At 38.0% G+C, this 24,247-nt stretch overlaps 3 protein-coding genes across 3 annotated transcripts; 1 reads left to right on the top strand and 2 right to left on the bottom strand.

The window, feature by feature from the left end:
* Positions 1–330: 330 nt before the first annotated feature.
* selenon (selenoprotein N) lies at positions 331–10,270 on the bottom strand. The gene is made up of 12 exons (XM_053509517.1): positions 9,884–10,270; positions 9,048–9,165; positions 7,965–8,092; positions 6,705–6,917; positions 5,779–5,903; positions 5,327–5,464; positions 5,155–5,236; positions 4,500–4,688; positions 4,287–4,392; positions 3,592–3,704; positions 2,789–2,890; positions 331–2,458 (listed from the first exon to the last, which is right to left on the bottom strand). The coding sequence occupies exons 1-12, from the start codon at positions 10,091–10,093 to the stop codon at positions 2,285–2,287; spliced, it is 1,698 nt and encodes a 565-aa protein (XP_053365492.1). The 5' UTR covers positions 10,094–10,270; the 3' UTR covers positions 331–2,284.
* A 1,789-nt stretch (positions 10,271–12,059) lies between these two features.
* On the bottom strand, positions 12,060–15,895 carry znf593 (zinc finger protein 593). The gene is made up of 4 exons (XM_053509523.1): positions 15,810–15,895; positions 15,284–15,486; positions 13,175–13,237; positions 12,060–12,656 (listed from the first exon to the last, which is right to left on the bottom strand). The coding sequence occupies exons 2-4, from the start codon at positions 15,481–15,483 to the stop codon at positions 12,530–12,532; spliced, it is 390 nt and encodes a 129-aa protein (XP_053365498.1). The 5' UTR covers positions 15,484–15,486; positions 15,810–15,895; the 3' UTR covers positions 12,060–12,529.
* A 227-nt stretch (positions 15,896–16,122) lies between these two features.
* Positions 16,123–21,071, top strand: morn2 (MORN repeat containing 2). Its single transcript, XM_053509522.1, has 5 exons — positions 16,123–16,160; positions 16,384–16,434; positions 17,209–17,327; positions 17,434–17,570; positions 20,223–21,071. Exons 1-5 carry the CDS (start codon positions 16,154–16,156, stop codon positions 20,323–20,325), a joined length of 417 nt encoding a protein of 138 aa, XP_053365497.1. The 5' UTR covers positions 16,123–16,153; the 3' UTR covers positions 20,326–21,071.
* The last annotated feature ends 3,176 nt before the right edge of the window (positions 21,072–24,247 follow it).

Raw genomic sequence — 24,247 nt, 5'->3', positions numbered from 1 at the left:
AAAAATATGCACGGGATAAAGCTGTGAAGGTGCGAGCACAATGAACGGAAATGCAACTGTTTTCTGAATATGTTTTAAAATAGAGGTTACTTTTTAAAACCTGTTTCACAAAAATCACCTTAAAAGCCATCATCATCATTTTAGCTTTAACACGTGACAAGCATCTGTTAATAAAGTTTATTAGCTAACACAAGGCTGTCTTGGGTTTGAAATCGAACCTAAAATCAAAAAGGGAATTGTTGATAAGCGTGTCGCACCTACACCTCATCAATGTAACTATTATACTGTATGTACTGTATATAAACAATAAATGTGAATCTTAAAAATAAATCCTTGAACAGGTAGAAAAGCTCTTTATTTTCTGGTTACACCATTTAACTCCACAACAGATACATTTATCCTGGGAAAGTTTTCATTTAGTACACACTAATGATAAACAGGACACTTCAAATAACACAAATTCGCACAGATTTTCTCTTACCACAATTGTTCTAGAGGTTTCATGTTCGTTTGCTCTTCCTGAGGCTATGATGCAATTATACCATTTGAGGAATCAATAAAATAATAATAATTTTTTTGTTTTCATGTAAATAAACTATGAAGTTCGGTCAGCTATAAGCATTAAATCTTGTGAAAACAGACAAAATCAAGATTTTTTTTATTTTTTTAACCAGAATTTAATAATTTCCTTTATACTCCTTATTGGAGGGGTGGTGGTGGGAGGGGTTAAATATTCAACAGAGTAACACAGAGCGCCATTACTTTTGACCAACTGAACCTTTTCAACTGATTTTTCCTCATTTATAGACACATGTTGAGATTTTACATAATAAATTTATTTTTAAATGAAATTAATATGTAACTTGACAAAAAAAAAAAACAATTATCCAGCTTGATCGGTTTTAAAGCTAGAGCTGAAATCCAGATGTTCTTGCTTGTGTAATCTAGTTTATTGATGTGATCTTGGATTATACTTTATATGTCTAGCTATATGTTTGGACACAAGATGGCCGCCTTGCACACATCCCATGTGCACTTTCACACATCGCTTGTGCTATCCTAGTGTAAACACTAGGGGCAGTGTAATACACCATGCTTTTGATTTGTAACACAGCTTGTGACAAGTGTTGAGTGTTACGCTCAATAGTTGTTAGCTCCATTAGACTTGTAGCACAGGTGCAAAACAAAAGATGCAAACTTCAGACATCTGGCCACGTTAGTGTTACAGGAATCTGACTTGCAGGTAAAGTACTGCATCTAAGCTAATAAACACGAGTACAATTTATCTTAAACCTCTCTTACTCATCTTTGGCGTGGTCTTTAATGTGTTATTTAAAAGAATAAAGTACAGTAAGTTATTCTAATACAGAGATAACTGTTAATACAATATAACAGTCTTTCACTAAACTTGCTGTTTAATCCTAGTTCCATAAATAACAAGTTTGCATAGTTAGTACTGACTGTGACTAAAGGACGAGACTACACACTCCTCTTTAAGCAGGTGTGTGCATGTGTGTGCGCGCGCATATGTGTGTGTCTCTGGACTGGAACAAAGACATCAGATCTGGTCTCGCCCGGTGAGCTTTCAGAACAGACCATCACAAACTGCTCCATCCAAGGACACACGCCAACACTCACAATCGCTTTACACAGATGCCTGCCTACACACACACTCATACACACACATACATACTTGCCTCAGAACACACAAAGCAGCTACTGAAGTAGTACTGTCCATGAAAAGAAACATACAAATTACATTAACCTGTGTGCGTGTGTGCGAATGGGTGTGTCTGCACTGAAACAAAGACATCAGGTCTGGTCCCACCACAGAGAGCTTTCAGAACAGACCATCACAAACTGCTCTATTCAAGGACAAACTAAACGCACGCACGTCATTCACTCATCATAAGAGATTTCATTGATCATTGAGATGTGTGTGTGAACCAGCAGCTTAACGGTTTAGTGCCACTGCCGCCTTTAGTGATCGATGACTACGTTCTGGGAAGGAGAGAAACCTGATTAAAGTTCTGATTAAAGAGAGCTGGTGTGTCGATAAACCTGTTCGTCACTAGTACAGTAATAAATCTTACCCAGGTAAGTACTAACACACTTATACCCCGGTCATAAAAAAGTAGATTAGCATATGTAGAAAAATCTGCAGTCACTTGCTTACAAGAAAGGAGAGAAATTTCTGGAATTCAGTGCAGCACAAGGTCCAAGAAAATCATGCCTCACGTGTGTGTGTGTGAGTGAAACAGAAGGAGGGAGATATAGAGAGAGTTTATGCTGAGGACTTGAGGTAAGCCTTGGCTTTGTCCAGACCATCCTGCAGGAACTGGATGTACGTGGAGGTGGACGGGTCCTCGAACCCACCCGAGAAGCTGAACCCTGCCTCACTGTCCTCTGGCTTCATGGAAGTCTGGTCCAGGAAGTTGTTCGCGTTGATGTGGTGGACCTGCGCAATAGGGGAAATAAACACGTCATTGAATAATGGTACACAATTATTATTATTATAATAATGTTTTTCTTTTCCACATTTCAATAGACTTCAGTGTTTCCCGTATAACAGTATAGGCATGGCAGGGGTCTCATGGGCATGGTCACTGCTGCTGACATACATTTCACACAATTGGTCATTTTAAAGGGCTTTTAAGAGTAAATGTAGGAAGGTATAAACAGAAACTAGTCAAGGAAGAGAAAAGCAAATTTGCTCAATTTAATTGGATGGAAAAACATGATTTTTGGCCTGATTCCTTGCTATTATATATTATATTCCCAGACTTACCACTGTCCCATTAGGCAGCACCACCATCATCTCCACAGGGAAGCTGTACTGCTCCAAGTGTAAACGTGCCTTCTGACTCAGGTCCAGATTATTCTCATCAGCCTGCGCGCACACCACATGGCTTTAACCACACAACAAGTCTTACTAACACTACTCATCAAAAAAAAATGGCTCATGTAACATACCGTAACCATGACAACACCTTTGTGTGTCCTACTTAGTTTTGCTTAAATAACTGGCTTAGCTTGACATTAAAATTGGAAGGAATAGGAAGTTAATGATAGGAAGTAGTAACTTAGTAAAGTTTTCATGTATCTGAACTTTACTTGAATTATTTATTTATTAATTTTTTTTTTTTTTGCAAGTACAAATATCTGTACTTTCTACTCTACTACATTTCTGCATGGTAATGTATTACAAAACCCTGGTGATGTGTAGCATTTAAAGTGGATGTACAATAAGCGAAATAAAGATGGATGATGAGGAGGTTGTCCAACTTCATCTTAAATTTGGAAGCAGAAATTCGTCATTTAAACAAGTAAAAGTACACAAAGTGTTATTTTTCGTTTCACTTTAAAGAATATAGAATATTTAATTTGTCATATTTTCATAAATCCTACATTCACATAAATCTTATACTAATTCTACTAAAGACACAAGAATACGACCACCTTTTTCCTGGAACATTTTCGCCACATGCTACATAATGTCCCAGCTTTACTCATCTCTACACTCTCACTTAGTGGACACACTGAACATTGGCACATTAACCAACTTTTTGAGAGTAAGAACAGACGCTTCACCTGCAGGTCCTCCAGCTCTTTGACGAGGGACCAGCTGCTAATGAAGCTCTGGTTGAGCAAGGCCAGGACGGGCGAACTTTCCAGGACTGTCTCCCGGAGAGTCCGCCCCGAACCTGTATACACAAACACAGAGCACAAATATCATTAATATTCATCCATAAACATTCCATAACAGCAAATGAGACAATTATGAGAAATTTGCCAAATTTGCTAACTTTTAATGATTGTTTTGCGTAATATGTCTCCATAGTTCCCATATCTATTCATTTGTACACCACAAGAGGGCCTCAGGTGGTACCTAATATTGGACATTGGATTTTTAAGGACCTTGTTTAAGACAAATTTGTTGCGATTGTTTATTGTAAACTTGAACCAACTACTAGTCAGGAAAAATTAGTGACCCTAGTATGTACATTTTTACCAGACGGTAGTTAAGTCGAGTGATGAGGGGGTCAAGCACAAGTTCAAATTAAAGCAAGATCAAATGTGTGAAATCATTTTTAACTTCAATTAGTTGCCTACATATGTTTATTGGTCCAATGATTTGATGTTATTTTTCTTCTCATCAAGCTTTGTGCATGTGGAAAGGCTGTATTTACCAAGACAAAACGGATCACACTGCACAATAACCCACACACGCATGCACACACACACTTTCTTTCCCTGCATTGCAGTCACATCCCTCTCATTCTGACCTCAGCAGGATTGATCATCCAGCGCTCCCCAGAGCAAGATGGAGTGAACCAGCTTCCCTTCTGCTTCTGCCCTGCTGAAGGCCTCTGGGAAAGGCAGATACTCCACCTGAAGGTGTATCAAAAAAAAAAAAAAAACAACAAAAAAGGAAAGTGTTTATAGTAACAAATGCACGAATGAGGTTGCGGATGGACGAGGTGTCTGAAAGGGTTTACCTTTTTAAAAGGATAAAAGGTGACCTCGAGGCGGCCGGCTGCCTCGTCTCGGCTGATCTCCGAGCTCCAGCTGATCTCCTCGAACACGAAGTGGATGGGTTCTGCTCCCTCCCCTCGGGTGTCAATCACGTTGCCCTGCTCGTCGTGGATGACGGATGGCGTGGACGGCCCGGCCGCTCGCAACTCCATCTGGAAAATGTTGATGTATGTGGTTAATAATATGCAGTAATATCCTGAAATTTGTAAAACAATGCAATAAAGCCTCGATTTCAGCTGATATTTTAAAAACAAACAAGCAAAAAAAAAAAAAAAAAAACCATAAAAACTTTCAGGATAACACTTTCACGATAATTTCATATAAAATCAGCACTAACGTCTAGGACACTTTTACTTGTGGCCCCCAGCAAAAGCTAAAATGTTCACTAATGTTTGTAAATTCATAAAGGACCTACAGTATTATGCTAAATTGATTTCTTACTCATTTTTCCTTTTTGGACTGGTTGAGATATAAACAATCCTTATTGTTTCCTTATTTTAATCCCCTATTGTGACCTCACATAAGAAGAAACCCCTCCCCTGGCTTAGATTTCAGCTTTGCTCTTCTCTAGAGGGGTGAACTAAATAGTGTTTGAGGACATTTTGTGGCATTTTGTACCTGTGGCAGGTAACCGATGTCCACTTCCATGCTGCTGCTCTCACTGGCACCGTACAGCCACTCCATATCAACATTCAGAGACCTACAGGAGATCCACAGTACAACCATCACAGACCTGCAAGCTGCATTTTACCGGGTGCACACATAGCCTCTACAGTCTTCGTGTACTCACTTGTCATTAGGGACGTACAAATGGAAGTCCCGGACATGAGAGGCATCTTTAGAGAGCACGATGTGCCCGGCGAACTGCCCAGGTGAGAACCAGAACGGGAAATCGGGGACGTCATTCAGCTGGAACTCGCCGTGTATCCTGAGAGAAAAGATAAAACATTAACATGACAGTAGAATTGAAATGACATCATTTGGTTACATATGATTTGATTGATCATATCATAATAATAAACTCACATTGATGCACAATCTTAAAAGCAGGAGATACAAACATAAGACAGTCTTATTAATAATTATTATAATCCCTAGGTACATTCCTGAAATCCTAGCTCAGCGTCGATTCATCAAGCTTACCGTTATTGACCTTGTAAAAAATTTAAATAATTAAGCCTCTTGAGAGCTGTCAAAAAAAGGAAAAAAAAAAAAAAGTTGTCAATATTTAATCCTCAATACCTGAACACGATGTCGTAGTAAAAGTCGCTGACGGCTCGTATGCAGGCCACGCTCCCCTGAGGAGCGAAGCGGGATTTGATGAACGGGCGAGGATGAAACATGCTGAGCAGCGTGTGGATTAGAACCTGAGGGGAAAAAACGAAGAAAAAAAAAAATTAACATTTCAGGACATCATGAACAGCACCTGAAGTTCGGAAATTCGGAACCATAATATTTAACACCCCCCATTTATTTCTATTGATTGTTCATATAAATTAATATGTAGCAGAAAAAAAATGAAAGAAATGAGAACAAAATGTTTTACTGTGACAACAAAAAAAAAACTAACAAAAATAAATAAATATGTAACCAACCAATATGTGCAGCGACCTCATTTCTCATACCATTTTCCCCAGATAAAGCAACTCAGCCCTAGAAATAAATTATAGTGTAAAAATCCATAACCTCCATTATTACTCCTCTGGGTGGCAGCGCATCCAGCAGCTCTCTGTGTAAAAATGTGGAATTTCCTCCGAGATCAATAAAGCATCCATCTATCCATCATTTGACAGAAACGCCCTGATCCAATTTGAAGTCTATAAGAATTTTGGTTAAGAGATTTGACTAACTAATGGACGTCTTTTATGATTCACGTCTTACCCTCGCGTTTCATATTGAACTAGAAAAGGTATGAGGTGTACTGATGGATCCTACTGTCTCCATCTGTTCATGAATCCAGTAAACATGTCCAAAACCACCCTGTCTGTGCTCTTCCATGCTTAACTTTCAGCAGGATAAATAAAAAGACTTCTTGATCCTCTTAGTAAAAAACTATGAATCTTCTAAATGATATAATGCCATATACCCGACGAGTGCACCACTGAAAGAAAAATAAAATACACAAACGAATAACGATCATATTGAGTTTTGCTCCATTCATGATTTACCTCTTTGCCACGAGGAGTGGGCGGATGGTACCGGTTGTTGGACAGATATCCAGAGAAGATGTTGAGCTCGTTTGGGATGATCCACCATGTGTCCCCCGGCTCCCCTTTACCCTTTGGGGGCAGAAAGACCCGGAACTGAGCAGCTGAGAAGCTGGAAGACGGAACTGCGGGACTCTTCCAGGAACGCAGGCCGTTTAGAGCACTGTGGGAAACCTACAGGGAAAACCGTTTCATTTGTGTTTGCTCTTTTATATTTGTTTTCAGTTTTCTCTTTTTTTAAAAAAAGGGAAAAAAAAAAGGCACAGATGATAGATGTAAGAATCTGTAAAAAGGAAAAGAATAATGCAAAAAGAGACCTCTATATAGAAATGTTTAATAAATTAGGTATGGATCGGATTACAGATTTTGAGGGATGACAAAATAAATAAATAAATAAATAAATAAATAAATAAATAAGGGAGATAAATACATTTTGCTTTTGATTTAAAGAACCTAAATGACACTTAAAGCAAGAAACCTTTGCTCAAAGTCCACTGATTGCAATTTCTGTTCGTTTTTTTCATGACCAAAACAATAAAATGTTCCACTCACAGTTAAAGGTTAAAATAATTATTATTTAGGGGACATTATGCTCTTAAATCTTTCATCATAATGAAATATGTTTTTCATCTGTTGTTTCTGACCAAAACTACTTGCTTGGACACATTAGGTCATATTTAAGGCAAGAAAAACTAAATATCACTCAGTTACTCATCTTCTATACCGCTTTATCGTGTATTCAGGGTCGCAGGGACCTGGAGCCTATCCTAGGAGGCTTAGGGCACAAGGCGGGGTACACCCTGGACAGGGTGCCAATCCATCGCAGGGCACACACACATGCACTCACTCACACACTCATTCACACACTACGGGCAATTTTTGGGAACGCCAATCAACCTAACCCGCAGATCTCTGGACTGTGGGAGGGAAAAAACTAAATATGTTCAGTAAAATTTATTATAGCTCTTATACTTACTATTCTAATTATGCAAGACTAATCTTCAACAGAATCTTCAATACCTTAGCACAAAAAGTGTTTTCACTTAAACGTGTTATGTTTAATTAGTTGGATGAAAAAACTCCTAAATGGTCAGAGTCAGTGCAATAGTCCTAATGCTATTAGAAAAAAATGGTCGGTTTCTAACTAATAACATATATTTTTATCAGTTACCAATGCAAGCATTGCTTTAATAAGTGTCTGTGCAGAAGATGAGGTTTTACCCCTAGAAATCCGTCCTTGCTCTTGGTCATGGTCTCGAACAGAAGCGGCTGCATGGCTGCGTGAAGCGTGAGCGTCTCTCCGTTCGGATCAGCGACAAACTCTTCAAATTCCGCAGGAGGAGCGACACCTTTACACACGAGACACGGACATGCTTGACATTAGAAACACGCCAGTATTATTTTTAACTTAAAGAGGCATTGCAAACCTGGCCCTCGAAATCCCAGAAAATTACAAGCATCATTTTTTTCAGCTTATGGTTGACTTTTGAACTTTCTCGGGTTGGCAATTGAGGATGTTTCCGTTCCATACTCTGCCATTTACTCTCAGGCTCGTAGCGATGAATCCATTTCTCGTCACCAGTAATACAGTAATTCTCTTTAAGAAACATTCACCTTTCACAGTATCAGTCTAAATTTTGTTTGCAGCTATCCAAACGCTTCTGTTTGTGCTCTTCTTGGAGTTCTTTCAGTACCAGGTACACCCTCAGACCCCCCCCAAAAAAAGAATAAAAAACTGAATGCTTTTCTTTTATGCAAATCATGTGCAGGGCATCTATTTTTGCTCACGCTGCAGTTACAAAATGAACCAACGTTTTCACACCTGCAAACCTGTGACTGGAGAGACAATAGCCTTGAATGGAAAGCGATGATAAGACACCAGAAGCTGCCTTTTACCGTGCAATCACCAGAAGTTTTAATTTAACCAGAGGAAAATTAAACCAGAGTTCTTATATATTCACACACACACTAAAATCCATCCACCAATCAAACTCTGCAGTCCAACTAGGGGCTGTGGAGGTGACCATATTTTTTTCGCCCATTTTTATGACTGTGGTAGGACCGCCAATCAACATTCACACACTACGGGCAATTTGGAAACGTCAATCAGCGTACTCTGCATGTCTTGGGCTGAAGTTGGAAACCCACTGGGGAGAACATGCAACTCCATGCACACAAACCAGAGGCGGCAATCGAACCCAGACCCCGGAGGTGTGAGGTGACCGTGCTAACCATGAAGACAATTTAACCAAATTATGCCTTAATCATTGATTCTTGCAAGTAATCTTTGAGTAAAGACTGAACCTGTGAGTTTTTCAGTGATGGGTTTGAACTCTTCAGGACTGAGGTAGAGGTCATGATCTGCATCCAGAGATGAGAAAAGGAAAAGTCCTTCTGCTCCGAGGGTCTTGAGCGCCTCTTCCTGAAAAAAGAGAGAAACTAAATGAGTGTGATGTTTACGTGCAGATATTTACTGCTACATTTCTGATAAATGCTTTGGCACAGGAAAGCTTTGTTTCCTACAAATACAGCGTGTCCTAAAAGGGTCTCGGGGAGATCAACATCATTAATCAATGCCATGCATAACACAAGATGTCTTAACATGAACTCATCATCAGTGGAAAAGTCCATGATGTGCGTGTGTGTGTTTACAAAGAAATAGTTGTACATCTAATTCTATCTCATTTTCAAAGCTTATGAATATCAGAGCTCTGGCTGAATGATGCAGATGTGATGAATTAACTGTGTGCAGGAATGTGGGTTTGAGGGCAGGGTTGGAGTTATGTGCGTAAAGACCACCAAGTAATGGAGGAAGGATCTGCTCCACACTGCACCCCACTCTCTAATAAAACAGATGTTCTCATATAACACACACGTGGCAAAGACACAATGACGCACAACAACAGCGTGCACATCATCCGCGCGTGCTCAAGCACTTCATCGATTTTTAATCGACCCGTGCATTAATCAGTATTCGCACCTCGCTCGCAGTCCGGTCCGCGCGCTACCCGGGATTCTGCTGCGTGCCCTACGGGTTTCAGCAACGGCGATTAATCGATTAAATCGGCCCGGTCGCGTGCATTCCCACACAAACTGCCCAACAAAATGTTGAAATGCATGAGCTCAAACTTGGCACTTACATAACGCTGAGAAATCTGTGTGTTTCTGAAATACTGGAGACCGACACCGAGTACCGGAGCGCACGCGATCACTAATAACGTCCAAACAGTCCAGTTGCGCGCGCGCCCCGGCTTTCCGCTTTGATCTCCGGTATTTTCCGAACCGCGATCTACAGCACATTTCTTCTTCTTGTCCTCCAAAAGAGCTGCTTTGTCCACATCCTCCGCCATCTCCCCAAAAAAATCTTGTCTCTTCTCTACATTTAGGACATTTTAACTTCGGTTCTTAGTTAAACACAAACTCAACTCATCCCTAAAACCCACCTCACTCCAGGAGGCACTAACTAGACTTCTACACTCTCAGTCCTCTGGTTCTGTTCAGGAGGAGAGAGCCTGCCTTTCACATCACCCTGGCCGAATCCCAAACGCGTCCCAGTTCCCTTTATATAGCGCACTACGTAAGGTGTGACATCACGACGCTGGCGCCCTACGTAGACGGCGAGATATTTGGGATTCGGCCGCGAGCCCGGTCTGCTTAACTGGAGGCCAGGATCTCACTCTTAAAGGGACAGGACTCTTTTAAAGGGTGATTATCAAAGTACCAAAGGTAAAAAAAAGTTTAACTTGTGAGAACAAATAACCAATACAAATTAATTGATCGAATAATGCAGTAAATGCCTTTATGTTTGAAATACTCTGGAAATCGACAAAGTTGAATGCAAGTTCACGCACGTGAGACCTGTAAGATAAATAACTTGTACATTCAAGATAAATAATTTGCTTCTACAACATAAATAACGTGTACACTCAACAATTTTTTTTTTTCCCAAGATAAATACCTTGTTCTTACAAAATGAATAAATTGTTCCCACAAGATAAACAACTTGTACACTTAGGATAAATAAATTGTTCCTACAAAATTAATAACTTGTACACACAAGATAAACAACTTGTTCCCAGAAGATAAATAGCTCGTACGCTCAAGATAAATAACATTTATAAAAAATTATATTCAGACGGAAAATCATCATCAAGTTATTTCCTTTTAATATCAAGCTCTGTCAGGTTTTTTTCCTCTTCTACCCCAGCAATGTGCCAAATATTGTATTTATCCATTTTATTATTTTTATCATATTTATAGCACTGTCGCTTTGCACCTTCAGGGTCTGGGTTCGATTCCCGGTGCTTGGTGGGTTTCCTCCAGGTACTCCGGTTTCCTCCCACATTCCAAAGACATGTAGGTAGGGTTAATTGACGTTTCCAAATTGCCCGTAGTGTGCGAATGGGTGTGTATATGTGTGTGCCCTACGATGGATTGGCACCTTGTCCAGGGTGTACCCTACCCTGCCTCGTGCCCTAAGCCTCCTGGGATAGGCTCCAGGTCCCCGCGACCCTGAATACAGGATAAAGTGGTATAGAAGATGATTGAGTGAGTGTATCACAATTGCTTACCTTTAACTACAGCCACTTCATTTTTTTGTATATGTGGTAAAAGTATTTATAAAATTAAATTTGCAGTTAAGTTTGCAGGTTTATGCTGTAATATAGTGAGTGGTTAGGAGTCTTTTTAAAGGATTCATAAACAAAAGGGAATCAGTGCACATTGGACAAAAATGCTATTCATGGTCATGGTAGCAAAATGAGCTTTCTTTTTTCCAGCTTCTTTTCCAAGCTCTAGATTATCCCGCCTGAATGCGTGTTCCCAAATTACTTTTAGTGTGGGAATGAGTGTGTGTGTGTCTGTGTACCCTGTGACAGATTGGCCTGGGTGTACCACCCCTAAGTCTCCTGGGATGGGCTCCAGCCCCTCCGCAACCCTGTCAATAGGATAAAGTGGCATAGACGATAAATGAAAGAGTGAAAGTATTCTTCCCACTTGCATGTTAAACATAAAATGAGTCCAATAAAACAAACAACAAAACTGGTTTACGGTGTGCACCCACGCCTGGATGAAAGTCAGAACAAAAACAGGGCAGCTTCTCATTTTTGTTGATCTTTAAAAGATTTGAATGAAAACTTGCAATAAAGGCCTTCTTAGAGATGTATAAGATTTGCACATTTTTCCTTTTAGTTGATCATTAAAGACATGTCTGGTATCCAGTGTTAGCTCTGGAGCAACAAGGCTAACATCATGAAAGCCCAGTCTGCACTTACATTTTCACATATTTTATCATCTAATTCATTATAACATCTCAAATTAATTTATGAAGATTAAGGCCCCTTTGATATGCAGAAGAAATAGCTACATACTGTACACATAAATTTAAATATGCAGAGCACATGCCAACTATGACATCACAATTTATTTACATAGGAATTTACATATGAAGCGTTTTGTGTTTACACTCCAGTCTATTCCTGACACAGAATAATCCCACAGTGCTCTCTCTCACACACACACACACACAATAGGTGCGTTATGGTGGGATTTGATTAACAGATAACTTGTAAATCACAACTTTCTCAGTCAGTGCACTACAAACACATCTCAGGCTTTTCATCACTACAACACACTCACTGTGCAGCGCAACAAATAAAACACATGCTTCTGGCGTTAATGATCTGAATTTTCCATTTTAAAAAACCAAATGGGCCTTGTGTGAAACAGAGTCTAATATGATGAAAGAGGTCTTCATGTGACAGTGGTGCTGAGACGACGTATGCCTTTCACTCCATGTCCTCTTCCACCTGCTGTGTTTGTACATCGACCTTCTTAGGTGGGACGTACGAGCCCATCCCTGCTGCCCTCTCCGCTTCAGCCTGAGTGTACGGCTCCTCTCTCAGCTCCTTTATCCTGGAGGAAAGATTAAATCATCAAAATACATGCCTTTTTGATATTATTTGTAGCAAACTGTATTGGCAGGGTGACAACCACACACACACACACACACACATATACACACAAACACATACATATACACATGGTGACCAACTCGATCCAGGACTAAGTACAGTTTTACAATCCATCAATATTTCTAATTTAACACTATATCAGTGTTGAGGTTGAGGTTTTTTTAAATACATTTAAATATATTCTAATTTAAGAATCGGGGGAAGGAAGGCAGAGCTTCCAGAGTTTAACACCTACAATATTATCACTTTTTTTTTTTTTACCATGCAACTTCGCGTGAATGACATCTCCATTCATGTTTATAAGAGAACAGTAACTTTAAATTTCCAGTAACTTTAAATCTCCTCAGCTGTTTTCTTAGCTTGATGCCGCGCAATAATTTGACCCTTGTGAAATGGCCAGGCAGTGTATTACTGTACTTATTGTACCCGATTTGCTGAGTCATTCAGCGAGAGACTCACCGTTTCTTATGGACTTTGGTTTTGAAATGCTCCTTCAGGGCCTTCAGGTCAACAAAGTAGCGCCTGCAATAAACAACATTACTCCCAATTAATCAACAGTTCATACATTTAGAGGTTTATTTATCATAAATCACTAAATTATCATAAACATAACCTTTTTGCATTTTGTCCTCTTGGAATAACAAAAGGTTCTATCTGACTTTTTTGGTCAAGATCGAGTTATTCACATATTCTTATTCTGTCACAATGTATTTAACATTAAGTTGTAATGAGCTTTTATTTTCTAAATAGTCTCTAAACAAAGTTTTGTTCTATGAAGTGCAAAAACTTTAAAGCTTAATATCTTAAAACCACTCAGAATGCAGACAGAGCCTTATAATTCCAGTTTTCAAGTATTGATTTAGTTAAGATCTTAAAGCATCATTAAACCCTGTCTCGCCTAAGCGAGCTCTAAATGATCGGACACTGATTGATTGAAATCGGCGATAATCAATTAAATTTTACTGATCTGATGTTTCTGAACTGGCTGATCTATATTGTTGTGATGATGCTAAATACATGATCCGACAGCCAAATCAACATCCCATCGTCGGTCTGGGAATTTACCAGGTCTCTTTAAAAGACATCAAATTTGAAAAATGCAAAGTTTTTCTAAAGCAAACCATGTAAGGGAACATCTGAGAAAAACACGACAAACCTTATTCTTCACTTAAAAACAAAACAGTTATCACAAAAATAATAATGAGAGCAATAAAGAGCACTGAGAGAGTAGCATAAAGAGAGTATACTTGGACGAGGCATAGAATTAAAGGTATAAGTACTTTTTAAACGTGTAAACTGTACTGCTTCCGAAATATGGCAATAACTGTGGGTTATTCATGTGGGTTAATAGCAAAAATGTAAAACTAAAAATGTTTGGTCACCGTTACAAGCAAAAACAACCCTAAACACGTGTGAAACTGTGATATTTCTTCACCTATGTAAACAATTTTCTAAATTATTTTTTAAATTAAGTCAGGTTTGTATAAAATTGGTTAAATTAAATACAAATGAGTTCGCCGTTTTTCCTAGGTTTTGCTGAAAAAACTGCTTAATAAAAGCAGGATGATAAAAGGAACAGACTGTCTATTAAAAATGCAGAAATTCCAATATTTATAAAAATGCCTGCACTCGCTGTTAACTAATGAGTAGCCATGACTGACTCGCCAAATACAAAGTACCTGATGTGTGTGTTTATTTAAAAATGTTCGGTGCTGAGCTTTGATTTATTATTCACTGAAGCAGCCTTGTTCCACGTGCTGCACGTTATAACAAGTGAGTATGAAAGACAGTCACATTTTAGATGAGCATTTTGGTGTGTGAGAGAGCCACATAAAGCCAATTAAGGAATGGAACGTTTTTCTCCATAGTTGAGCATAGGCTATTCTATTGGTTTCAGTTTATTTATAATGTACATGAAATAATAGGAAAATGGAATATATATTTAACAAGTCGCCTTCCAATAAATTAATGTTTTTAAATAATGTAAATTTATAAATTATATTTGTGCACTGCTGTTTGGTTATATAATAGTTATTCATACTGTTATAAATAGTACGTAAATAAACAATACTACACAACAAATAGAACCGCTTAAATGACAGATCCCAAAAACACACACACACACATGATCAGTTTTATCAGATTCTGATTTGTGTAATTGGGGGTCAGCAATCGGCTCCAAAAACATTGATCAGCGCACCCCTAGTCTCTTTAACACTATTATTTTCATGATGATTTGTATACTGTAAGTGATATATCACAAACTGTAGAAATGTCTTGAATGTCTTGACTGTAGAAACACGTATTGATATGACATATTTGCCACATCACTGATCTGTACTTTCTACCAACCTTTAACATATCATCTAATTGTTAACATATTTTTACACAAATTTCTTTAGTTTTAGGTTACTCGCGATCATGGGACGGTGTATCGAAGCTGTTTATTAGGTGGATATTTGAAGAAGGAAATCCACACACTATACTGGAGTCTGCTGATTCTGACTCACTGTTCTTGGAGTTTACGCACTTTACTATCCATATTTTGTTATCATTCGAGCTACTCACGCGCAGTGCAGACAGTAGTGTTGAGCGAAGCCAGTGACATCATAGTCCACTTCCTGCTTCAGGAGTTTGGCTGCATTGTCAGGGATCATGTCAGTGTGGATCTGGTCCAAGTCCTTTGTCCTTCGCTTTGTTTTCCATGTCTTTGCAATGTTCTTCTTTTTGCCATTTTTGTGGTTGCCTACTTGCTTGGATTTGCCCATGATCTACCAAGACAGACAGTAGCTTTCAAATTAATTTCTAATTATTTCCTTAAAATACAAGCCAAACTTAATAACTGAGCAACTTAGTGTATTTTACTGTAAGAAAAAACTTGCAACGTTTAAGGAGTAAGCTAGATCAGCATTTTAGTTGGACTACTAGACAGGTAACTAATAAGAGCTCAGCGTCTTAAGCTTTTAAGCAGTCTAGAAGCAAATATCTGCAATTTCTTCGAAAAAGGATGAAAGAAAAATGAAATCTACATTTAATAAATAACATGGAGCCATTACATCAGACACATAATTAATCTAGAAAACGTTTTACTTACTTCTAATACTGTTATTTCAACGACATGCGCCTCAACAATCCACGTGTTTACTCTGTAAGGATATTTACTTCCGGGTTGAAGGGGACACATAGGAAGCTACCCCGCATGCGCAAATTGTGCGTGGCCAACATTCAGTATTTTTCTTTTTTTACTGACCACTAGGTGGAGGCAAAAAAACGCGTGTGGAAACCAAGTGTTGCCATAGTGACGTGGTCGCGAGGACGCTTCGTTGTCCAAAGAGAGTTTTCTTCCCGTTAAGAGTAATATAATTTTTTTTTTTATGTTTTATAAGTCTTTTAAATTTATTTAATGATATTATAAACCTTATTAAGCTTTCTCGCACAATGTCTGGTGAGTATTGTATGGTTAGCTTTAGCATATTTAACCAAGATAACGTGACAAAATTGGCACGAGGCTTATTGTTATTATTATTATTATTATTATTATTATTACCACAAATACTTTTCTCTCCATAATTCTTCTCCATGTCTTTTAAATCAAAAGTTTCTTTACCTTTTATATAAGACATCATTTTATCTGATAATTGTTTTTTTTTTTAATATATACATTGCAGAACCTGAGGTTTTTAAGGTTTCATACATTTTTCCAAATGGAGACAAATATGGTGAGTCACAAAGTATTGTAAGAGTTTTATCTAATTCTTTATTTAAAAAAGTGAGTGAGTGTGTGTGTGAGAGAGAGGAAGATAGAGAGAGAGAGAGAGAGAGAGAGAGAGAGAGATTACCAACACACTGATTTACAATTTGTTTAGTGTGAAAAAAATTCCTGTTTTGAAAATGACTACCATTAAAACCCCCTATGATGTCTGATTAACACGTATATATAACTTTTTATTAATTTAAGTGTTTTTAGAAATAGTTCAACGGTTAAAGCTAAAAATGAGCTGATCAGCTTTAATTTACACACCGACACTGTCCATACCGCTTTATCCTGTCTACAGGGTTGTGGGGGCCCAGATCCCATCTAAGGAGACCTAGGGCATGAGGCAGGGTGCTGTATATTGGGTGTATAGTGGGTCCCAGTCCACACTACGGGCAATTTGGGTACGACAATTAGCCTAATCTGCATGTCTTTGGACGATACAAATTGAATTGTTACCTAGGTATCGTTATAATATCATGTCTGGTGTCCCCTGGTGATTCTCTTCCCTATTAACTACTCTATGTTCTACCTAGACTGAGGACAAATATTATTCCAGGCAATCGAGAAAACACCTCAGCCTTTCACAGAAAGCTTTTCCTTTCCTAAATCAAAAAATTTCAAAGATGTTTAACATGTTAATCATACATATAGTTATCAAATAAAAAAGAAAGGAATTCTGGAGTGGTCCTTCTCATAGGTGATGTACTGTTAATTGTGGTGTGTGTTTGTGGGGCAGAGGGCGAGTGTTGTCGCATATCAGAATCAGACGACAGTCAGTCAGTGATGAGGAAAGGTTTCGGCACGCAGACCTCGTCCTCTGGGACGATGTACACTGGAGAGTGGGACAATGATAAGGTTTTTGTTTATACATTTTTATTATTAATATTAATATTAAATAATGAGGTCTAAGCATTGTTGTGTTGATGACACACAAGCATCACCACCTGTGTCTGTGCTGCAGATGAATGGAAGCGGGACGCTTTCACACCCTTCAGGAGCCGTGTACAAGGGCCAGTTCAGAGACAACATGTACCACGGTGGCGGAACGTACCACTTTCCTGACGGGACGAAATACACTGGAATGTTCAGTAATAACAGGTGGTCACATTGTTATCCTCATTTTACACCACAGGATTCTTGAATCTGATTGGTACGAAGTTTTCTAGATGAGGAGACAGCTACAGCACAGCTATTAATCACCGGTTTCTATTAATGCACTCGTTTTGATCAGTTACCATTTTTTTAATAACACGGTTGTGTTTTACTGTTAGCATCATTTATAGAAAGGGACAATTAGAGAAGAAGAAAAAGAAAAAGACAACAGGAATAAAACACTCATGTTGTTAAAGAAAAATAATAAGGATTCATGATAAATCAATTTGGTTCCACCCTCTTGTGGTAATTCATGTATCCAAAAAAAAAAAGTATATATATATATGCATGGGTATCATGATAATATTGTATCAGTTCCTCCTAGTGATTTTCAACCCTGAAAAAGAACTAAGGACACAAGTTATTTTATTGTGATGAAACAGAGTCCACTTTTAAAAGCCAGAAGTTGTTTATTTTCCTATGACACCCAGTTTTAAAGTATTATCTTAAAATAGTCCCAATAAAGTCCCATTTATTATTGCAGTTAGTTTTATTTCAGTGTAATTCATCTCCTATTTTTATCCAAGCTCCTGAAAACATTTCATCGGGCAACACAGATAAAACAGTGCTGCTGACAAGCACATGGTCGCTCCAGGGACAGCACATACTGTAACAAGGGCTTTGCACGAATACAGAAATCACGATGTTATATCTGATGAAGAGGAGTGCTCCATTACAACATGGTCTTTTTACTAATGTCCAAAAAAAGGCATTTGATATTATTTTCATCCCTTAATGGACTTCATCATGTCAGTTTCCTTGTTTCATTCTCATGAATGATACTGTAATTAATATCGTGCCGTGACTACTTTAGGGAAACAGCTTAAGTTAAGGATTAATCACATGCTCTCAGCTGAAAACAAAACCATAAGCTACACTCTCAGCTCATCAGGAGGTTTGTCTTAAAGGCAATATTCGGCGAGATTTAAAATTGACACAATTGATTCTTTACATTTGTTTTATATGAACTGAATGTTATATAAACAATACATTCATATATTCAAAATTTACATTACAAACATTTTTAAAAGATAACACAAATTTTATTTATACCCATCACCTGCAATTTACCAGTGTACAGCTGTTTTAGGTTCAGCCACACCCAAAAAAATTCATATATTACAAAGTTCACAAAGAGCTGAAAATCCCGTTACACGATAACATACTATACCTATAACACTACTCCCGTTACTGTTATACATTTGAAAGTCTTTGCCACTCACGTTCACCACCCCGCATGTTAATGATGCTTGCGTTTACATCTTTTGTGTGATTTTCAATTTAGTAACATTTTGACACTTTAGCTGAAAGTTCACAGTATACAGTGGAACCTCGGATTGCGAGTAACGCAGTTTTCAAGTGTCCTGCGAGACAAGCAAAGATTTTTAATAAATTTTGACTTGGAAAACGAACAAGTCTTGGTTTATGAGTACCGAGTATCATGTATCACGCTCAATTGTTTTAACACCGAGCGTCACGTAAGCAAAACTGAGCCAATGTTTTTTCTCTCTCTTGCGCTGCGGAATTGTGGGTAATCGTCTCCCAGATTAATTAGTTTTATTTTTACTTTACAGCAGTGATTCCGTTAATGTGTCCCTCAATCGCGTGTCATTAGAGAGATTTCTTGTTTATTTTCCGATAAAACAGTGTTTCTGTTGTGTCCGCGCATGTGTGAAAAGAGTGGAGGAAGAGTAACTGTGTAAGAGGAGAAGGGGGAGAGGGGAGCTTACTTTAGATTCACACACACACACATACACACACACACACACACACAGTGCCTGCGCGCACAAATGGAAACACTTACCTGTCGGGATTTATTTTTACTTTTTTTAAAAGGTAAGATGCAGGTTAATTTGTTTTATTTTTACTTAATATTCTGTGTTAATTATTTTATGTACAGTATTTATTTTTTTGGGCTGTGGAACAAATAATGTGAGTTTTCATTATTTCTTATGGGAATTTTTCAATTTGGTTTACAAATGTTTTGGAATATGAGCCCCTTCTGGAACGAATTATGCTCGAAATCCAAAATTCCGCTATATATATATATATATATATATATATAAATTTTCTGTCCAGCCCTGTCTGTTAACAGGATCCATGCTATATTTAGAGGAAAACATAGTGGAAACTTTCAGAGATGTCACTTTTATGTAAAAAAAAAAAAAAAAAAAGTACTAATAAAAATATATATATACACTGTATAATACAGTAGAACTGTAAAGTTGACATGTCTGTACATTGAAAATATTTGTAAACCAATAATTTGGGAGGACGTAAGATAAGTAACAGAACACATCAAGGTGTTTTTTTTTGTTTGTCTGCATCACATGATAACCACTAAACAAATTTTAATGTGGTTAAATAGGCTTTGTTTCATCACAATCGCCCCACGGTAAGAGTAGCTAATTCGAAATTTTTATGGAAAACACCGTTATATCATAAAATAAAATAAAACATCTACCTTGAAAAAATAATTAGTTCATACAGTTGGAGTTGTATATTTTTAATGCGCGTTTATGTATGCAAATAAAGTACAGTACATGTATATGTGTTGGATGTCTTAAATATTTAAATTTTTGTCTTTTCTCTTCTCAGACTTGAGGGTAAGGGCGAATTTACTGACCTGGAGGGACTCTTGTGGACTGGAAACTTCCAGAGAAATGCAGCGCCAGGGCTCAAACTCAAACTTAATATGTAACACACACACAGAGAGACACACATAAACTCATGAGCAACAAATAAGCACGTGTTCTTGTTATAACAGTGTGCTGATTGTCTCTGTCTGGGGAAAAGGGTTCTCCTGAAGCCTCCTTTGCTTCTGTAAGATTTCTTTGATGTGAGAGTTTGTATATGTAATTTTGCTCTACAGTAGATGTTATACAAATGTTTGGATTAACCGTTCTACAAGTGTTCAGTCATACACAGCTATCACATTATACAGTGACAAGAAAATCCGAATTAATAAGAAAGTATTGATAAGCTAAGAAGATTTGCACAGCTGTTAGCTTTTGGTTGTGACAAAGAATAGTTATTATAGTTAGTAAATTCACTATTTACCACCTTGTTGAGCAGGAACGCATCTCAGAATGCACATCATGCCGAAATCTTGAGGTGGATCATGTTAAAAAAAAAAAAAGCAGTAAAGCACATCAGGTTTCTGTCCTGTCAGCCAAGAACAGGAATCTGAGAAGCTTTTCTGCTTACCATGGTTGTAAAGAGTGATTAAGCGAGTTATCTTAGCCTTCCTGCTAAGGTGCAAAGAGTTGTGGAAGGTAATTAAATATCAAATATAAATTCATATGTAATATGACATGTGAATTAAATTGTGATCCATTAAACTCAAAGTTGACATCTTTAATAAAGTTGCATAATACAGTAGTTGGACAAAAATAAGAACTTTGTGCTCCCTGAGGGGGGTGAAGATTTGCGAGCCAAGCATAACTTCCTGAGGAACATGAGCTAAGCTCATGACTGCAGAAAGACCATCAGGAGTGGTGTAAGAACAGGAATAAATGTTTCTCAATCTCAGGAGAAAACCACATGATATTTTATAGTTTTATATAAGATATAAAGTTTTTTATAATACATAAATGCTGACTAATTAAAATAAATTGGTACTCTGGCTAATCAGAGAACTGAATTCTTTAGAAAAACTGAAACAAAGCATTAGGTATTTTAGTGTTATTGAAATTTAAGGTGTGTATTACATTGAATCTGCTATGATATGAGTATGATTTGCAGTGAATCTTATAATCTATGCTTATATAACTGTTCATGACCTAAAACCATTAGGTTTTAACGATTCCATTCATTTATCTTCTTTACCGCATATCCTATGTACATGATCATAGGGGGCCTGGAGCCGATTCCAGGAAACTTAGGGCATGAGGTGTGGTACACCCTGGACAGGTCGCCAATCCATCTTTGGATTTGGTTTCATCTGTGAAGTCACAGTTTTTATGAATGGTAAAATTCATTTTCGGAAAAAAAAATCTAAGCAAAATTGCTTGTGTCATAAATGATAATCTAGATCCTGAGTGGAGCAACAGAAAATCACTCACCTTATGGGAGGGAAAAATCGAATCACGATGATGCTACAGCCATAAACAGTGGAGTGTGCAAGTGGATAAAATTGCCCATGCTCTCTGAGTGAAAGTTATGTCACACCCTCTCTCACCTGTCAATCACAGTGAGACTAGCTAATCATGTGCATCTCTGAACTTAATCAAAGTAGAAGAAAATTAGAAAGATTTGAAAAAGTATATAATTTATATTTCTTATGAGACTAAAGTGTATTTTTCCTGTCATCTTCTAAATCATCAAGATACACAAAATTTCACATTAGCCTCATTCTAAATTTTAGAAGAGCTCTCCTCAGGAAGAGAATTTAGAGAGCTCTCTATATGGATGTGATCCATTCTCACACCACTCTCTTTTCTACATCTCATGCTGAGCTCAGAAAGAGCAAATTAATATCCTTCCACAGTCGCTTACTGAATTCTCTTCCAGACTATTTTGTATTTTTTTTCTCAACAAAATCTGACTTTAGAATTATCTGTACAATGAATTTTAATGATTCGTTTTGTGTTATAAATTTTCTTTACTTTTTGAGACTTTCTCCTAAGCATCATGGGTATTATGAATTTTAAGGCCCTTAGCTAATATGAAGCAAACACTGCAGCAGGGAGTAGCTTGGTGTTTAAGATCTTAGGTTTCTGACAAGGAGGTCTATGGCTCAAGCCCAGTGCCGCTGAGCTGTCGCTTCACCCTCAACCACTCCGATACAATCTGGGGTCAAGCATGCGACTTGACCTTGTAAGAAACTGCCATTGATAGCCCATGGGCGGTCCCTTATCTTATATATCGACTCACATATTGCTCCATAGTAGCTCTAGAATTGCTCACTCTTTTGTCCAAACAAGAATGAGGAGCCATTGGAGTTTGGCCAGATTATTACTTTTACATCTCAAGGATGACTTCTGTTGCTAACTGTCCTGTCTCACTTGTTTCTCCTAGTGAATTTTAGGAGAAACATAACAGGAAAAATTTTAACTAAACTGAGGCTGAAAAGAGAATCAAAATTTTATCTCTTTAGTTATAGATAAACAAGTTTTAAGCAATACAGTTTTCCCCTGGGCATGTACTGTATGTGTAAGAGGGATGATGCTTTGAGTGTGATCGGCTGCCCTGTGATGTCACATGAGCAGCAGTCTGGAAGAGGAAGCAGAGGAAGGACATGTGAGACTTCTTCCATTATATCACAATTGTGAGTGTGTGTTTATAAGAATTTGTTTGGACCTATCATGTGGATCTGATTGTGTGTATGTGATTTATGTGAGTGTTTGTGTATGTGTAGTAGTACAGTCGTGTTTAAAATTTAATTCCCCCTCTTATAATTCTATTTGTATATGGAGGATTTCTGAATACAGGGAATGTGAAGTGTGTAGGTGTCAGTGTGGATGAGTGTGTATGTGGAGAGTATACAATAAGTTTGAATGTAGGATGTGTCAGGATGTGTATATGCATATGTATGTGAAGTGTGTGTTGTGATGTGTAAGTGTGTATGTGTTTATATAAGTGTAAGAGTGTATATGTGGAGGGTATATGTTTAAATGTGAAGTGTGAGTGTATGAGTGTTGATGTGTACACTCACCTAAAGGATTATTAGGAACACCTGTTTAATTTTTCATTAATGCAATTATCTAATCAACCAATCACATGGCAGTTGCTTCAATGCATTTAAGGGTGTGGTCCTGGTCAAGACAATCTCCTGAACTCCAAACTGAATGTCAGAATGGGAAAAGAAAGGTGATTTAAGCAATTTTAAGCGTGGCATGGTTGTTGGTGCCAGATGGGCCGGTCTGAGTATTTTACAATCTGCTCAGTTACTGGGAATTTCATGCACAACCATTTCTAGGGTTTACAAAGAATGGTGTGAAAAGGGAAAAACATCCAGTATGCGGCAGTTCTGTGGGCGAAAATGCCTTGTTAATGCTAGAGGTCAGAGGAGAATGGGCCGACTGATTCAAGCTGATAGAAGAGCAACTTTGACTGAAATAACCACTCGTTACAACCGAGGTATGCAGCAAAGCATTTGTGAAGCCACAACATGCACAACCTTGAGGCGGATGGGCTACAACAGCAGAAGACCCCACCAGGTACCACTCATCTCCACTACAAATAGAAAAAAGAGGCTACAATTTGCACGAGCTCATCAAAATTGGACAGTTGAAGACTGGAAAGTTTTGCCTGGTCTGATGAGTCTCGATTTCTGTTAAGACATTCAAATGGTAGAGTCAGAATTTGGCGTAAACAGAATGAGAACATGGGTCCATCATGCCTTGTTACCACTGTGCAGGCTGGTGGTGGTGGTGTTATGGTGTGGGGGATGTTTTCTTGGCACACTTTAGGCCCCTTAGTGCTAATTGGGCATCGTTTAAATGCCACGGGCTACCTGAGCATTGTTTCTGACCATGTCCATCCCTTGACCACCATGTACCCATCCTCTGATGCCTACTTCCAGCAGGATAATCACAGTCACACTACCTGTTTTTCCTTTAATATAACTGTAGTCTTTTAATGTTTTTTATTCAAAGCCATGACCCCATGCTCACTGTAGG

This window comes from Clarias gariepinus, chromosome 13 (genome assembly GCF_024256425.1).
Source record: "Clarias gariepinus isolate MV-2021 ecotype Netherlands chromosome 13, CGAR_prim_01v2, whole genome shotgun sequence".
Classification (NCBI taxonomy): Eukaryota; Metazoa; Chordata; class Actinopteri; order Siluriformes; family Clariidae; genus Clarias; species Clarias gariepinus.
The sequence above is the reverse complement of the archived record's forward strand: the minus strand, read 5'-3'. Positions and strand labels throughout refer to the sequence as shown.

What these genes read in the sequence shown, in the direction of transcription:
- morn2 (XM_053509522.1), top strand. An exon ending in TCCAAATGGAGACAAATATG is followed by an intron (nt 16,435 to 17,208) that starts GTGAGTCACAAA and finishes TTTGTGGGGCAG; the next exon opens with AGGGCGAGTGTTGTCGCATA. An exon ending in GAGAGTGGGACAATGATAAG is followed by an intron (nt 17,328 to 17,433) that starts GTTTTTGTTTAT and finishes TCTGTGCTGCAG; the next exon opens with ATGAATGGAAGCGGGACGCT.
- znf593 (XM_053509523.1), bottom strand. Translation starts at nt 15,483, where the DNA reads ATGGGCAAATCCAAGCAAGTAGGCAACCACAAAAATGGCAAAAAGAAG. An exon ending in CACTACTGTCTGCACTGCGC is followed by an intron (nt 13,238 to 15,283) that starts GTGAGTAGCTCG and finishes TGTTTATTGCAG; the next exon opens with GCGCTACTTTGTTGACCTGA. An exon ending in ACCAAAGTCCATAAGAAACG is followed by an intron (nt 12,657 to 13,174) that starts GTGAGTCTCTCG and finishes TCTTTCCTCCAG; the next exon opens with GATAAAGGAGCTGAGAGAGG.